Source organism: Anser cygnoides, chromosome 3, assembly GCF_040182565.1.
Source record: "Anser cygnoides isolate HZ-2024a breed goose chromosome 3, Taihu_goose_T2T_genome, whole genome shotgun sequence".
NCBI lineage: Eukaryota > Metazoa > Chordata > Aves > Anseriformes > Anatidae > Anser > Anser cygnoides.
In genome coordinates, this window is record NC_089875.1 from 89098994 (window position 1) to 89117068 (window position 18075).

General features: G+C 36.0%; 1 protein-coding gene across 9 annotated transcripts in view; it reads right to left on the reverse strand.

Moving 5' to 3' along the window:
* SENP6 (SUMO specific peptidase 6) overlaps positions 1–18075 on the reverse strand; it is a 93339-nt gene that overhangs the window by 10740 nt on the left and 64524 nt on the right. For all 9 annotated transcript variants that reach the window (XM_066994660.1, XM_066994659.1, XM_066994658.1 and 6 more), the window contains 9 exons: positions 16312–16482; positions 15585–15627; positions 11284–11463; positions 8128–8354; positions 7426–7529; positions 7217–7333; positions 6243–6365; positions 5898–5990; positions 500–933 (listed from right to left, as the gene is read on the reverse strand). In XM_066994660.1, coding sequence (XP_066850761.1) covers positions 500–933; positions 5898–5990; positions 6243–6365; positions 7217–7333; positions 7426–7529; positions 8128–8354; positions 11284–11463; positions 15585–15627; positions 16312–16482 — 1492 coding nt within the window. The remainder of the gene's footprint in view (positions 1–499; positions 934–5897; positions 5991–6242; positions 6366–7216; positions 7334–7425; positions 7530–8127; positions 8355–11283; positions 11464–15584; positions 15628–16311; positions 16483–18075) is intronic.

The following is an 18075-nucleotide window of genomic DNA, read 5'->3' on the forward strand; positions in this document are numbered from 1 at the left end:
CTGTTGTTTTCTTCTCAGTCTTTTCACATGCCTTCCAACAGAACATTAGAGAACTTGTTGAAGTGAAACCTCAGACTCTAGAAGACAACGGAATTAAAGTTCCTCATGATCTTAATTCAGCTGCCCCATGCATATATATTATGAGGGTTCATGGTCAAAGGATCAGCAACTACTATTCTTTCCCTAACAATTCCAGTCTAATCTGATGCAAATTAAGTGACATTTAGAAAATGATTTTGTGTGAGAAAACATAATCTGACTGACAAATTCGTCAGATTTGGGTAAACTTTTCTCTCCAGTCTTATGCGATGAGAGATGAACACAGAAACTTCTTACACAATGGCTGTAAATTACTTACATTGCCAGCCTTCAAACTTGAGCCACAAACTACTCAACTTTCAATGTTTACACAATTGCAAATGTAGTAACAGATGTGAAGCTTCCAAATTTACATGTGTACATCACATACATTAAAATCTGTGTTTTTACGATTACATACCCATAGACTGGCTAGCAGTTGTGAATTCACCCTGTATACCGTTTTCATCTGGAGTCCTATGGTCAAGTTTATGGCATGCTAATTCCACAGTGTTAGGTTCTTCCACATCACTGTCTATTTGACTTAATTTTTTGAAGCCACTTTTTCCCCTACAAGGGCTTCTTCTACAACACGAAGACTCACTGTCCTCTGTTTCAGTGTTTGGGTCAATTAAAGCTGTATTATACTTTTTGGTCAACGTCTTCTTTGCTGTAGACTTGGAAGGCGAGTTTTGGGTATCAAACTCATTTGGCAAAGGAGATGGTGTGTTGCTTTCTCCATCCGAAGAGGAAGATTTTATCTGCGTTGCAGCACTTTCATGATAGTGGGGATTTGGTTCATATTTGGGTTTTTCTAAACCAGGAAAACAGATGACAGCCAAAAACCAGTGAGCACTGCAAAGGAAAAAATACATTAATAACCTGCAATTACATTAATATTCAGTGTTAAACCTGAAGTTGGTAAAAGCAAACAAAAACGCTGTGCACATACAAGCACACAAAATTGAAGCCTGTTCCCCATAATCAACAGACTGCAATAGCTGTTCACTTTCCTGTGAAGGTTTTACTTGAACATTCAGTTTTCTTTAAAGGGAGGATCATTCCATGCCAGCAGTCACCAAAAAATGTATTAACATGATGCAGTTAGTTGAGAACAGGTGCTGTCTAAATATTATTACCATCTGTTGACAGTTTATACATCCTCTTCCTCCTTTGAATTAAAGCTTAATTATTTTTGAATGTTTTCTTTATCACGGCGTTAATTAGAGATTGTAGAGTTCATGTTTTATGACTGTATAAAGTTTTCTAAAAATTCACCACTGACAGTAAAAGTAGTTAGGTCAATGGTACAATTGAGTTGCCCAAATTCTTCCACCTGTGAGATCTTCTAGTTTTATATGACACTTCCCATTTTAAAAGCAATCCTGCCACCAGTGAAGAAAAAGGGGGAGAAAAGAATGCATGTAATGCTATCAACCACAACCCTGTTGTCTTACTCACCCTTCACAGAACTACAAGGAAGAAAATTGCCATTCTAACCCTTTCAGGATCAAAACCAGTCAAACCAAATGAAGATAGGAAATAAGTTTTGCCCCAGCTCCTTCCTTATCTTCTTGCCACTTCAGACTTGACTTATTTGCCACTCAATCAGAAATGGAACAGCAGGTAATTCAGGTATTGTGGCATTGCAAGTAAAGATATACTGACCCTATTTAGAAATTTTCTGAAGGTCCTGTAATTTCCTACAGCACATAACAAAACAGAACCGAGCTATGTATTATGCAGAAAAGCCATGTTTCAATATACTTTAGAAAAATGAAAAAGCAGTAGCTAAAACGCACATCTGATCTATTAAAAAATTAGTTAGATGATTATGAGTCTAAATTCCATCAAAAGTCAGTGGCAGTTCAAGCAAACAGCTTTTGAAAGCAATACCTTAAGTATTGAGGCATTTTGTCTTGAATGATTCACCACACCTAGTAAATGAATTTATTAAGTATTGCCAAACCTTGGAATTTGAGCATATCCTATTATAAGATATGCTTTATGTACCAGTTATGTAAATAGAGTAGCAAATTAACCTGGATTTGAAAAGAAAATAGCTTGCATCTTCTAAAGGAACAAGCTATTTCCACTGGAGACTTGAACAAAAACATACTCCCAAAAACACTGATGGCCAAGTCAGCCATTCTGTTCTTAAATTAGTTCTCCCCTAGATTCATCCTGGCCACCTCCACTTACTGCAATTCTTTGAACTTTTCAGGTGAACCCACATTCCGTAAACTAATGGTTGTGGGAGAGTCTAAAAGACTTTCTAGAAGTAGATGCTGAAGTTAAGCACCTCCAAAAAAAGCATTTCTAGCACGCTCTCCTAAAACAAACGCCAGAATAAACAGCCATGTCCTAAAAGAAAGAAAACATTGTTCTAAGCAGCACAAGAGAAGCGCTATCAAGAGGAAACCATTAGCAGTATTCCTATGATGTGAGAGAAGCTCTCAAGTTTTCTCAAACCCTGGAATAACTTGTCTCACAGTCTACTCAATTCAAGACACAAAGAAGAAAAAGAAACTGAGATTGGTTCTCAACCACTGACTAATTTACCACAAATTCAGGTTTGAGACAGTTAATGAATGGTAATGGATGCAGACCTCTCACTGGAAGCAAAGAAGCTCTTCCGTACATTTGATGAGATGTTGTATCATTTAGAAAAAGTTCTGTTTGCAAGGACTAGTTACCAGCACTAAAACAGGTGACAAAATCCTGAAAAAATACCTGCAGCAATGCTGCAATGCATTGAGTCACAAACACTGTGAGACACTAGACAACTACCCTAGCCAAAGTACACTCGCAATCAAGGCTGTATGTGAGTTACATAATCACAATCTATCAAGACAAGGAATGAACTGATGGAAGAATTATTAAACCAGATTAGTTTGCACATACAGATGGCCTGGCAAAGGCATGTTGAAAAAATTCTGAAAACATGGTTGTCCAAAAATACATGGAATGGCACATGCTTTGCTCTCTGCACACCACTGGCTCTCCATCTTCACCACTGATTCTCTGTGCTCCTGGTGTATTTGTTAATCCCTGAAAGCTATGAGGCAATAACCGGATTACAAAAAAAAAACACTAGGCAGCTAACCACCCAGTAGCTGGAAGTTTTATTCTACTGAACATGCAGCATCTGAACGCGTCCATTTGTGTCAACACAAAGTGTGATAGTCCTTGCAAGCAAGGAAGAGAAGTGTGGGGAAATTGCATAACACAAAAGAAGTCACATGAGGGAGCTTCTGAAAAACCTGCAGCTTAGCACAGACCTTAGGTCCCAGCCTACAGCCTTCATCTTAAGACATGCATATCTGAAAGACTGCAGACTAAGAATGCAACTAATATACAAATCAACAACACAAGTGTATTAAAAATGTTGTTTTGCAACATTTTCGTGGTTTTACACAAAAGCAAGGTTTCACAGTCCTATTAACAGATAAGGTCCAGGAGCAATGTATTTTATTACACACGACATACACAGCAACAGAATGCTACATGAGACTGTAACTTACACAAAACAGGGTCTATACCACATTTGCTAACCAGATCAGAAATCCTTCGTATTTTTTGCCAATTAAACTACAGAAATCTAGAAGAAGCAAAAACCAACACTGCTATTTATTACCTCTTTTGTTACCAGTATGTTTAATTTTAAAAATAAAATGTTCTGTATCAGAGAAGCTATGATGCACCTGAAGTGGTATTTAAGTAAATAAAGATAAAACAGGATTTACAAGTCAATTCAACATAAATAGCTGTGTATCAACGTAAGAAGGACGTTTGGAATAAAGTAACCAGCTTTAATGAAATCTTTAAATATTTTTTGACCTGAGAACTAAGCTGACTCCAGCTGTCTACTCTTGAGCAGCACTGAAGCACAAGAAGATATGGAAAAGAGTAGTCAAATATACAGTAGCCTAGTAAAATATTGCTATCCTTCTGTGTCATGGCAATATATGAAAGGAGACAAAACTTATCAAGTGAGGAGCTCTGTTATTAGGATAGATGCCTAGAAGCCTTCATACTTGCTGCTTTTTGTTTCCCGTCCCAAACAGCTCCCTATTTCTCTGTCCTGCAATACCAATTAACAATCATTCATGAAGGAAGTATTTCACTGCTGAATCATTGTTTATTTCCTTTATTATTATTTATTTATCAGCTCCCTCCCCAAGAAAAGTTTGGCATTTTTTTCCTCAAAACTGAGTGCAGGGTTTTGGGGGATGGGGTAGTGACATGTTTGAGAGGAGATAAAGTAGCAAGGTGCATCCAAGAAAAATACTATCTGCTAGTAACAATAAATTAAAATTTAAAAGGTAATATGGAAGATTTAAGCTTTTGTTACCAGGAGGCAGGTCAAAAACAAAACAAAAACACAAGAACACCACTTTCTCACACCCTTGGTTTTTTTTATGCTCTGCAATGTTCTTGCAGTACATTTTTATTAGCATTTCAGTTTGGATCAGGAAACTGCTTTGAAACAAATGTCCTAATTGTCACCACTTAACCAGCTTTCAGTTGACAGTGTAAGACAGTCCCAAAACGTGTGAACAGGATCATTTCCAGATGCAACTAACCCTAAAGATGTACTCCAAGAGTACACCTGTCATGCTCAAACCACTACCAGGTGAGTCCATGAGACCAACCTACTCCAAAGTACAATCCTGTGACTGACATGAGAGGAAGATGGGAACAAAAATATATAATAAAATCTAAGGCAACTAAAGTTTAAATGACAGACCCTTCAAATTTCTGGTACTTAAAGCTTCAGAGGGAGAGGTGGTAAGGATTGAATTTGCAGTAGATAGGAGGAATGTCATATCTCTAGTCATTTTCATCATGTAAGGATTGTCTGTCTTCCTATCGCTGTACAGAAGTCATAGCATCTCAAAATCCAAGCTTAGTGTTTGTGGACAGCTTTTCAAGAGATTTACTATTTTATAACAAAGAAAGATCTACGGTGAGTTACATCAAAAAAACTTTAAAGTTGACCTCAAAATTCAGAAATTTTTCCTCCCACTGCACAACAGCATGGTATTCAGATAAGTTTCTTTGAAGAACTTTTAATTAAAACTATTCTTTGAATTTGCATAAGATCAGTTTGTTTTGCCTATGAAAACATCAGTTACAATTCTGTCCTTTTTTAAAATGGATTTTTATTAAATATCTTTAAAATGCAGGAATTTAACTTTCCTAAATATTTTGGCTTAAGGACTGCTTGGATTCATTTCATGAAACATACATACGTGTTTGTGACAACTTGCCCTGATGTCATGGAAAGCAAGCATCATTAACAATCCTTAACAATTATTAAAACGCAAACTGTCTGCTTCCTTACTCAAGGAAAACATCAGGACAAAGGGATATAAAGGAAAATAATAGGAAAATAATAAAAAAACCCTAATACAGGGCTTCAGACGTTTTAAATTATATTTTTGTCCAACAGGTTTATTGTAACTGGTATAGTTAACATCATCCTCTAAAGAGATCTTATTAGAAGAAGTAAAGACCGAAAACAAGCAAACTCAAAAGTTACTGACAACAACAGTTTAGAAGAATGAATGCTGAAGAAACTGAAAAACCTGGGAACAGTATTCAGAAAAGTTAATTTTTGCTTAGTCTTTATATTGCCAAATATTTCTTGTACTACTGCAGTGTGTCACATTAAGATTTTGTTTTTATCATTGTAAAGAGATGTTTCTTCTCTTCATTTTGAATTTCAAGTCACACTACAACATAACTTTCTATTTTAGAACTACAAAGCTTAAGCTTTTAGCATGTATATCTGGTAATAAGGTATGGTTACTTACGCTTCATTAAGAGGAACAAAAATGAAATCTTTCTCAAAAATGTCAACATGACGTGTCCATGTTTTTACTCGCCCATGTCGTTTTTGTTGTATTCTGCAAGAAGAAAGCCAAATGTGATTTGTAGGGTGATTTATTTTCATTGAAAGACTGCCTTTCCATATATTTTCACATTAACAGTTTCTTAGGATTTTTAAGACATATTCTATATTTGATATAGGTGTGGATGTTTCCTAGAGTTCTGCTAGCATCATACTGTCAGTAAGGATTTTATCTCTGTAACACATCTGTTCTTGTAATCTTCCTTGTATTCAGCTCTTGGTAATATGGACTTATCAACAGACTTACGAGAGGTTTGAAGTTTCATGAATATTTCTTCTTTCTCTTTGATTAAGGCGTTTATAGAAGAATGAACTGAACACATGTATTCTATCAGCATCTTCCTTTTTTAGTTTTTCAAGTACCAAATACCTGATTAGTTTAAAACAAAATGAAAAAGTCATAGAGGTGTTAATTCAAAGTATTTATGAGTACAAAGTTCTGCCAACACTAGTACCACCCCCACCAAATTGTTTCAGCCTCTCATGAAACTGAAATAGCTATAACACTATCAGGGCTAACTAATCACAGGAACTCATTAATCCAATATCTGTGCCAGTATTTAAAGGTATTAAGTGATATGCTCAAGCAACAAGCTGTTTTGCTGCTGCTCTGTTTATTTTTGTATTATGTCAAGTAAACAATTTTTCAATGAGTTTGTTATATAGACAGACACATATTTTTTAATTGAGATACTAAATCGCCAAACACTCCCCAGACTTTTGCAGTCGTTTTCTTTTCACCTCTAAAGTATTTCAATATACTGAAAATTACACACACACACCTTATGCATAGCATAAACACAGCAGGCACATAACAATTTAATATGCTTCTAACATCTGTGGAATCAGTGTCACCAAAAGACTAATCTATGTATTATGTTAAACAAAACAAATGAGGCTCTAAGGAACACAAATACTCTGGGGAAAAAAAAAAAAAACAGAACTTAAAAAGGCATTTTTCCTTCTTTAGTTCAATTTCCTCTTCAGATACAAAGCGATTTTAAGGAACCTTTTTTCCCCAAGTGAGAACAACGTCACCATCAAAACCAGGATAGGACATGAACCAGAATTTCTTGCAAAAACACAAAACAATCCTTAAAATCAGAATTACATGTAGCTGGATACCAAGTGTTATCAAATGACCTATGAAGTGTTAATGTCAGCATTTTTCAAGTTTCGAGGTAAAAGAATACTAAAAATTGGTTTGAAATAAAAACTTACTTTAAATAAAAATCAATAATAACATCATTTAAAAATTCTCCTTCATTTAGACAGTGGAGGTCTTCATTGGTCACAGAAATGCCACCTTTAGCTGGTGGAGGTGGATAAACTATCAACCTGAAACAAAAAATACATTTAATAATAAATATGAAATGCAAAATAATAATACTGATCAGAAAATTGTTACAGGGCAAAGAAAAGTATCTTACTTTTCTATGGGACCAATAAATACTGTATGTGGTTCTCCAATTTCTTCTTCATCATCAAAGTATAACTGTTTATTTCGCTGCTGCACTTTGGACTCAGAAGCAACCTTACAAGAATGAAGTTAATGTTAAATTGTATACTGTGCTCAGATCTATCAAAAAGACAGTAAAGCTTTCAAAATCCACAGATGTAAGATTCATTGCTTTTGAGAAGGACTTCAATTTTCTTTTCCTTTCCTAGTTCATTTATTACAGTAATGTCTGCACTCATTTCTTGCAGAACCACAAACCTCTCAAATTCTTTAAGAGGTAGTTTTGTTTAAAGAAAGCATTAATTAAATTTAACTACAGAACTGCAACTTAATTTCTCATTTGAAACATCAAAATTTTACCAGTAGATGAGCTCGGAAACAATGATGTTGTCTAATTATACTACAAACTTCTCATCGCTTAATCATTTTAAATGACATTATTTGTGGACCAGTGTACAAACTTATAAACAACGTAAACATGCTAAAAAGTATCATGAATGCAGTTTTCTAGAGCCTCATACCCCACGATGGACCAGTCTGAGAATCCTTATTATAAAGCCAGCAGAAATTCTCAGATTTTTTTTGTTTGTTTAGTGACTAGCACACTATCTTTAGTATATTTCTAATCCAAATAATATAATGACTTTGTTCTAAAATAGAAAAAAATAATTACATTTTTTATTTTGTTTTCCCTATGAGAAGGGCTTCCTTTAGAATTGTCTTCCAAGCACTTAGTAAATGCAACAAGCCTGCCATTGGCTTCTTCAAAGGAAATTCTCACAAAGAAGTCAGAAATATTATTTCTAATACCGATGTCAGTAATTATTTTTTCAAATATTGAATTTGCATGAGGATCAAGGCCAGTTTCAAAAATCAGAATTATATACTGTTCTTCTTGACCTAAAACAAGAGAAAAAATTATTCATTTAGTAACAAAATAATATGTCACAGTTACAAACAAATTTCAAAGAACCATGGGCCAACACATGTATGCTTTCATCTGACAACACACACTTATTCAGACAGACTGACGGGGTAACTACCAATCCCTTCTACCTACGTTTGCAAAAAGCGTACATTCAGCTTCTGCCTTTAGGAATATGAAGTATTATACCTTTTACATAAAGCATATACTAAATGCAAAGCCAAACCATATTTTGAACTAAGAACTTCTCTGCTTACTAACATTAAGACTCTGTTAACAATACCTCTTTTTCTTATTACAGTTCTATGCTGCCATTCCAATACAGTTGCAGAAATTACATATTCAGCATAATTTCCTGTCCATACAGGGAAACTGCATGCACTAACTTCTCCTAGGTCAACACTGTAAGAAGTCTACAGGAAGTCTCTCAAAAATCAACAGATACATTCATCTGTGGAAATGTATTAGGAAAGAAGTATTTTAAGAATGTAGATGGGCTTTTGTGGCCTCAATGATTATTATACGAATGGTTTGCAAAAAGACAGAGGGTGAGCATGAAACGTATGTAACAGAATAGAAATATAGTCATTTCAGGGATATTTTTAAATATTAAATATTTATCCACCTACTTAGCCCCCTATACAATATTTTGTTTTAGAAAATGTTCTGCCTGTTTTTCTCCTGCTTTCTGATAGATGTAACTGCAAAAGAGGAAGGGGGGGGGGGGGGGGGGGGAGGGGGGGGAGAGAGAGAGAGAGAACCAAGACAACATATACTGAATTAAAGGAGAAACCGCGTATGAGACCCCATGATTCAGGGGGGTAGATTCATGGTCCTACCTGATCCAGAAGGCTATGCTGTAACATACTATTGCTTTGGAAAATTTTACACATGAAGATTATTACAGTATGCAAGCCCAGAGGTCCTCAGCCTTTTAGTTAAATAGATCATAACAATCATACTTACGAGGGTACCCAGCACTGACATGTACGTTAGATCTTTCAGACATCAGATTCTCAGAAATAGTGACAGGTTGAAAAAAAAAATCTAAATTAACTGAGGGTAGCACGCAAGTAGGATACAGAACTTAAATCCACTGCTTAGAAAAATAAATTGAGAAGAAAACAAAACAGAACAAATAAAAGGTGTATTTCTGAGATGGTGTTTCAAGACTTAGACGGAAAAATAAGCATGGTGCTTCATTCAATAGTGGATACAGAACTGTACGCTGCACACTACTAGCACAAAGTTCTAATAAAATTACGCTTTCTTATTCTAGACACATATGATTTGAGTACATAAAACGTACAAAAGCCTGGGATGGCGATTTCACAAAAGAAACACTTATTTTTCTCTGATCAGATTTTTGGTTACCCTAGCAACAGAAATCTCTTAAGGCTCTTTGATTCACTGGCAACCAGTTTTCCTTTTTAAAAAGTATGAATCTTAACAAGGAATGTAATTTAAAATGTCCCTCTGATCAGAATCTGCAACCCCTCCCACAGAAGAAGGGAGCTCATCAACTACAAGAGAGTAACCCTGCTTTCGGGCCCTATCATGTAAATGAACCAAAACCTCTCTACCCCAGGTGAATACTATGGGAACAAAACACCATCCCCCTCTCTCTCATGCTCTTTTGGTACAGTGGCTTAGCTTCAACAGGTTAGCCTGGCCTACACCTTGACCAGAAGTTGGGGAACATGAGTTTGATCAATCAGCTGTTGTATAAATGCTACCTCTTCACATCATCTGAAAAATAAAAAAGGCAGTAAGCCCCTGAGAAGAATGACTTAGGCACCCAGATATAGGACTAACATTCAAGCTGTAGATTCCAGTCTCATGTAGCAGGCTAACTCAGAGCTGCATGGACCGGTTCTGTAAGAGAAGAGTTTCAGACACACACGCAACCCTTTCCTATTCTTAACTAAGTATGCTACCTGGTGTGAAAACAGTTCTTTAGCAGTCTACCTCCGAATTCAGATGTCTAACTGGGTTTTGGGAACTAGGCACCTACACAATGTTGCTTACACAGCTATGAATTCAGGCTTCAAGTAATTACATTGCTTGGAAAGTAAATAGTAACTGTGTTATCGTAAGGCATTCATAAGTATCAAGGACTATAAAGCAGTTGGGTGCAAAAACTAGCTCAGAGCCATAGTCTCAGAGGAAAAAAGGCTTGCAGTGGTAGAGGGAGAAAGGCTGAGAGATGTGGAAAGGGAAGGATTTCTTCCTGAGGTCCCTCAGGAAGCTTTTCCTTTGTTCATTTGCAAACACCTGTGTTTGCCTGCTGTCAAAATCCCTGCTACCAGGATTGTTTCTGGCATCCCCTTACATGCTCTCTAACTATTTTTGTAGCTGTAAGGAGTGTTAAAATTCCTACTTTTATAAAGGTGGATGAGGCTATTCTAACTGTATTCTGTCGTGGAAACACACAATAGTGAGACTGTTGAAAGAGTTCTTCCTCCATTTGAACGTATCATGCATGTGTTAAGCTGAGTGCAAGTATAAATAACCGCAAAAGTTAACCTAAAGAAAAGGCTATTTAAGGGGAAAAGGACTGTAAGCTAATTAAAAAATAGAGCGTATATTAACATACTAAACCTTTGAGGAAAACGATGTTGAAATTAAATTAATTTAAAGATACATGAAGACAATCCACTTATTTTCCAAGCAGGTATTTGTCTACATCAGAATATCACTACAATCATATGGGGAAAAAAAATACACAAACCCACACAAGTTTCTACTCAAACTGAGGCCTGTAAGCAGAACAGAACAGAAAGCGGAGGTAAGTATACCAAAAGCAGTCATAAAATTATGAAGGCCCATATAAAAAAGTTATAGTAATACAAATACATGCCCATATACAAATGAAAAATAGTTGATTAAAATTGATTTACTTACTGTCTCCTTTACATTCGTACCAGACATTATCTTTACTCATTTTCAGCTGGTCTCTTAGGCTACTACAGGTTGATGGTACTGTTTGTAGAAAAACTACTGGCAATTTTCTTACACTACACCATTCACATTTGGTAAGTTCTGAAGTTTTCAGGTTGATCTCTCGAGTATCACTGTCCGATTCTAGAAGAAAATCATGAAAAATATATCAAAACCTGGTCAAAATATATAGATTTCCTTTATAATTCCCCCCTGGATTTTAACAAGAATTCAGAGCATGATCATTGACTTTCAAATGAAGTTTTAATTTCTTCTCACTCAAATTTAGTCCTTATTCTACAGAAAAACGGTATCTCCAGTATCATTTAAATTAGCAAATATTGCTATGACACATTTTATGACAGGTTTGTAAAGTTGCTTCGAAGATTTATCTTGGTCCAATTTCCTTATGAAAAATAACTTTAAAATGAAAAGAATAAAACACATGCAGAGAAATAATCGGATTGCCCATGGAAATAAAGTCCTGCTCTCAACATACCACCAAAAAAAGAGAAATGCAGCTATGTAGTAAGTTTTTAACACATCTGACGCTGCAAATGCCAATATTGAGTATTTTGTGGGTTTTATTGAATTATAAAAATTGAAGGAAAAATACGGGAAGTCAGAATTCCTTCAACTTTTTTTCTTCACCAAATTCAAAGCCAGTAATTTTTTCTAGATCAGAAAAATGGTTAATGGGAGTCACTTAAAGCTTTAGTTAGCGGCAGCTTCTACCATTCTATCACATGGTTAATGGCAACCTCTACCCGAGTAACTATATCCCCTTACAGAGGGAACAATACCTATACAGGATAGAAGGAAAAATGGAACCAACATAAATTCCTTCTAATAAACAACCAGCGAAACAAAGTCCCCCCTCCTCTTCCTTTCCAAATAAAAATTGAAGAGACACAGCAGGGAACTCCTGAATAAACTAAGACCTTTCTTAATTTCTTGTATTTTATGACCCAACAGATGGTGAATAAAAATTAGTTAAATCGTTACAACCTAAAAGGCTTAATTTGCATCACCCTGAACAAGCTGCATAAAACCAGATTCCTCTTTTTTATTTTGTTAAAGACATATAATTGCCTTCTACATTACCATTATTAACAGTTCTTACTAATTATTAATGATGGGCATCTGAACTCTTTCCCTATCCTTATTTTGGTGTTTAAGCAGCCAATGTGCAGCAGCAGCCCTTTACATCCTCCCTTCATGCTGGCAAATGAATTCATTCTCCCATATTGGATAGAAAGGGAGCCTGCAGCTCAGCAGTTATCCACACTGTAGTATTCAGTGCAGACTGGAAGTGGTGGCCCCTACAGCTACTGCTGAGCAAAGCAGCTCCCCTTTCCTTCTAAACCTTCCCCTACCCCAACTAGCTGGAGAAGCAGCTGCCCAGCTCTGGGTCAGATTGCAGCAACCACATTTCATTCAAGATGACCGGGCAAGATTTATTGCTCGTAACAGTACTTTTCCATCTCATCAGGCGAAGAGCAGCAGAAATGTGTCCTACATGGATCTAACTAGTCCATTTCCTTGCACCGACTCTCTTTTATCTCCCTGGAGACTAACATATGAGACAATCAAGCTAGCAGATAAATGAAGGTTTATCACAGAATCCCCAAATAGTCAAGGCTGGAAGGGACCTCTGGAGATCATCTGGTCCAACTCCCCTTGATCACGCAGGGTCACCTGAAGCTGCTTACCCAGGACCATGTCCCTCCACTACCTCTCTGGGCAACCTGTGCCAGGGCTCAGTCACTCTCACAGAACAGAAGTGCTTCCTGAACCTCCCGTGTTTCAGTGTGTGCCCGCTGCCTCTTGTCCTGGCACTGGGCACCCCTGAAGAGAACCTGGCTCCATCCTCTCTGCATCCTCCCTTCAGGTATTTATTAGATATTGATAACATCCCTCTGAACCTTCTTTTCTCCAGGCTGAACAGTCCCAGCTCTCAGCCTTTTCTCATGGCAGAGATCTTACAGTAACTTTATCATCTTGGTGGCCCTAGGTTGGACTCCCTTAAGTCTGTCCATGTCTCTTTTGTTCTGAGGAGCCCAGAACTAGACACAGCACTCCAGGTGGGACCTTACCAGCGCTGAGTAGAGGGGAAGGATCATCTCTCTTGACCGGCTGGCAACACTTTGCCTAATGCGGCCCAGGACGCCATTAGCTTTCTTTGCTGCAAAGGCACATTGCTGTCTCATGGTCAACTAGGTGTCCACCAGGACACCCAGGTCCGTTTCTGCCACGCTGTTTTCCAGCTGGGTGGCCCCCAGCATGAACTGTGTGCCTGGGGTTGTTGCTCCCCATGTGCCGGTCTTTACACTCCTCCTTGTTGAACTTGGTGAGGTTCTTATCAGCCCATTTTTCCAGCTCGCTGAGTCCCTCTGGATAAATGACTGTAAAGAGTTCTTTCTCTTTTCTAACAAACAACAAAATAGCTTTCTAAGATTGGGCCTGTAATACCTCTTCCTCTGTAGTAATACTTCAGTTTTCTCTTTCCTCAACGCACACACTTTCCTTAATTAGGTTCATTTCACTTCCAACTTTCATAGGTAGCCCAAAGTAACAACAATTCTAACTTAAAACTCGATTCACCCCATTTAACCAAGGCACACTTCTAACCATGTCCAGATAGAAGGCCCTTGCCAAAACATGACCTGCTCAGTCTTTGGAGAAATCTCTCTATCCTTGCAACTGTGTCTGCATTACAGTTAAGAACACTAGATTGCAACTCTTTCATGTAAAAGGAAGACTTACCTACTGCTCAGATAAAAATTTAAATTATATCCATTCTTTTACCTTAATATAGGCATCTTGTAACACATTTCACCATAAACAATTCAACCTGTGTACTATATTTTCCTGTAACACCGATACATGATAGACAACAGTACTTATCACTAAAGGCAATGTGAATAGTTATTTTACTCTTTAGAAATAGAAAGCTGCTTCCTTGAAATGCCAACTGGGAATTGCAGAAAACTGACAAAGGATGTAGAGAGCATTTTGAGAATTTGACATGTGTTTATACACACAAAAATCAAACTCAGGGCAGGACACTACTGCTGTTCGTACAGCTGTTCAAAACATTTGCCTCTCCCTGAAAAAGCATGACCAACATAATCAACCTCAAGAAAAACAAAATATTTGGTGTCATTTTTATTTCAAGACCTTAACTTGTATCAGAACAAATCATGGTATGATTACATTAACAGAAATGAAGCAAGGAATACACCCATCCTCCTACAGATGAAAAACTCAAAAAACAAAAAAGATGGAAAAGTGCTAAATGTTCCAATTAACCCAGCATTTAAGGAGTCTCCATTTTTATGCTATTGAAGGATCAGGTCACACTGAAATAACTTCACATGCAGACGCCTGATAGACACGTTCTACCAATTTTAGTAGGTTTGAGTGGTTAATGCAGTTAATGCATGAAAAAAACAGTAGTAACTATACATCTGTATCTTAGATGCAACAATCACCTGACTGAGAAAAGTCTACATTTATTTTTACAGGTTGTGAAAGGCAGCTTTTAGCATATGATAGTAATTACAAAAACTAATGGCTACCTTTTACAAATATCAAATCGCAAACTGAGCTAGGACCACATTTTTAAAAAAAGGAAACAAAGAAACAATTGTAAGCTCGCCATTTCCTAAACAATGCCACTGTATTTCTTTCAGTAGCATGAAATATACAAGCTATACACTAGAGAAAAAAGTTTAAAGGGAGATATACACAAGAAAGGTGTAAGACACCTGTGTAGTTTTTACTCCCTATTTGTGTATTTGAAATAGAAGAACTCAAAGTAATAAAAAGGTAACATGCTTCACAGGAGGTTTTTCTTTCCTGTGGTTTTTATTAACCGTTTTAATGAAGATCTCTGCCAATCACCACAGCTCTTCAACTAAGTTGAGGGGGAAGAACTAATAAGCCCATTTGCATGCTCACCACAAATTGCTAATTCCCATCTGTGGATTTTCTTTCTGTCAGTAGGTAGAAGAGATAATGCAAAGTTGTTTTGGCTTTTATTCACCAGGCAGCTCAGCTCAGATTTATAATCTAGATTATTATTTTTTTTCCTGATGACTACTAGCATAGAATATAATTTATTAAACACAAAGAAAAACCAGAATTGACATTTCATTATGATTTACCTGTTAATTCCTTTAGGTAAAGTCACTTCATTCAAAAAATATGTATTCAGCATTAACATAAAACAAGTACTCAAAAAAGTACTCAAAAGTACTCACCTTCTTGACTTTCTAGGCGTATTTTGATATAATCCAGACAAAACTGTGGAAGACAATACAAAAATAAGATTTCAATTTTTCTCTGTAACTAAACTGACTCAATACCTTTTAACAACTTAATACTCGAGTAATTAAAATTTTAAAACAAAAAAGTAAAATGTAATTCAAAAATTAGCACAACTCAAGGAAGCACGCATATTCTTTGCTCTTCCATGTCTCTTTCAGTCATATTGACTGTTGACACTTCAGATGTCTCTGAAGTACTCTGTTTCCAAAAAGGTTTAAAAATGCCACAAAATAGTGGGAGAATAAAATCTTCAAAAGAAAATTCTGAAAACAAAAAACATTGTTCAACAGAAGCAAAATTATACACACGCAGAAAAAGACAATTCTTCCCCCATCTGTAAAAATCTTTTTTTTTTTTTTTGGTACGTATTGCATTCAATTTTCTTGTAACACTAATCCATAATTCACCCCATCACCCCCACCCCAAAATAAACAAATGAAAAGGAAAGCGTTTTGCAAACATGATGTTTCTATTTAACACCAGAACTAAACAGTATGCAACAGTATAGTTCTCATGTCTTTGTGAATCACAGCCTCTGAAACTGGGGACAGACTTGCCATTTCACAGACAAAGGCAAAATACTACATTGTTCACAGATGAAAATAACAATCAAAAACAGAAAGGTTTTTTTTTTTTTTTTCAAATAACAAGATTACTTACAATCACAGGTTCCACTACCATTCTTCGTAGGGTTCCTATTCGTATACTTCGACAGTTCAGAATGACACTTTCACAGGGACTTTGGTAAGTTAGAGGTACAGTCTCAGTTACAATTTCTTGAGAAATAAGTTTACGACGTTTTATTGGAGTGTTAGACACAATGTTGCCAAACTGAAAAGTAATTTTCAAGGTTTCAGAATTTTTCACTATGATTTATTGCTAAAACAGGCTGTTAAAAAGCACAGATTAATTTTTTGGCTACTTTTTTGTTAACCAGCAGGACTACGTATTGTAATATCCATCTCAACCATATACAAAGGGTTGAAAACTCCTAAAAGGCTTTTAGCCTGATGTTAATATTGTGAGATTTACGAAAAAAAGTTAGTTTACACTTGTAGACATTTTGTTAACATTTCAAAGTCACCAAAAAACAATTTAGTTACTTGTATTGAAACAGTGTACAGCCCAGCAAAATAAGCTTTTTTTTTAATGTACTTCTTTTATTTATATAAAAACGTTAATGCTGTACAAGCATCCCAAATTAGCACAGACTTATGGTGACTAAAAATACTGATTTATTACTTAAGTACAGTGCAATAAAACATTAGGAGTAGACTCTTCAAGAAATATAAATAAATAAGCACAATCAAAAAATCCATGAAGGAACTCTACAGAACTGTTAAGATGTTTTTAGGACAGAATCCAGTATCAGAAGACTAACACTGAGGAAAAGGCCATGTGGAGTTTGGCTCTAGCTCAAGAAAATCTCTGGACACTGACTGAAGCTTTAATCTCAATTAAGCCTCCTGTCTACCAACAGAACAATCTTAAGAAAAACTATTTAAAAGAAAGCAAGCTGGCTGAGAGCCACGAGAAGAATATGTATTTATCTATTGCATTGCTTAAATTGCTCTACGTTTTTGAAGGATTTTCTGTTCTAGTTTTGTTCTTGGGTATTTATTTCCTCATTTCATAAAACTGTCCATTAATAAACATTCTTGTCAGTTACAAAATACAATTCAACTCCCACAGAAAAGGATTTTTAAGGGACTCAGTATTTCTATTATGATTAAATCTGGAGAGTTATTTCAGCATTCCTAGTCACTAGCCTATCTTGGCCATAATTCATAATATTCTTTTGGATACTTCACTTAAATACAGGGGGAAAACAAGAGGGAAGAGAATCTAGATCCCTGCAATTAAAATATTTTCCTACGACTCTTACTGAATATAGCTGTCCCTTTGTCTACTGGACTACCTAAACATTATTAAAAATTCAAAACTCAAATCACAGACAAGCAGTAACATAGAAAATCTTGAAGTGGCACTATATTCGAGTAACCTGAGAATGAAGAATGAATTAATATTTACAGAGAAAAAACAAACTATCCTAAAGCTTTTTTGTTTGTTTTTTGTTTGTTTGTTTTTGTTTTTTTAAATTCAGGCTGACAAACACACTGATACAATTCTTGGTAGTTTTCTTGAATTAAGGCAAAGTTTATGTTAAGCTTCACACAAAACATTTGTATACCCATTTTCAAAATAAAGCTCTTTTCTACTTTTTTCTCAAGTATGCAGTATATTTCCAATATAACACTTGGTTGTTTAGGAGTGAAGAGGAACATGTGCATATAAAAGGAGACACCCATGCTTTCACGATGCAATACTTTCCCTTAATCCAGCAAATAATGTCAGAATAAGGGATATTCAAAACTTTATTGCCCAAGCTTTTAGCCCCACAGCTTTATAGTACACTGAGAGGCT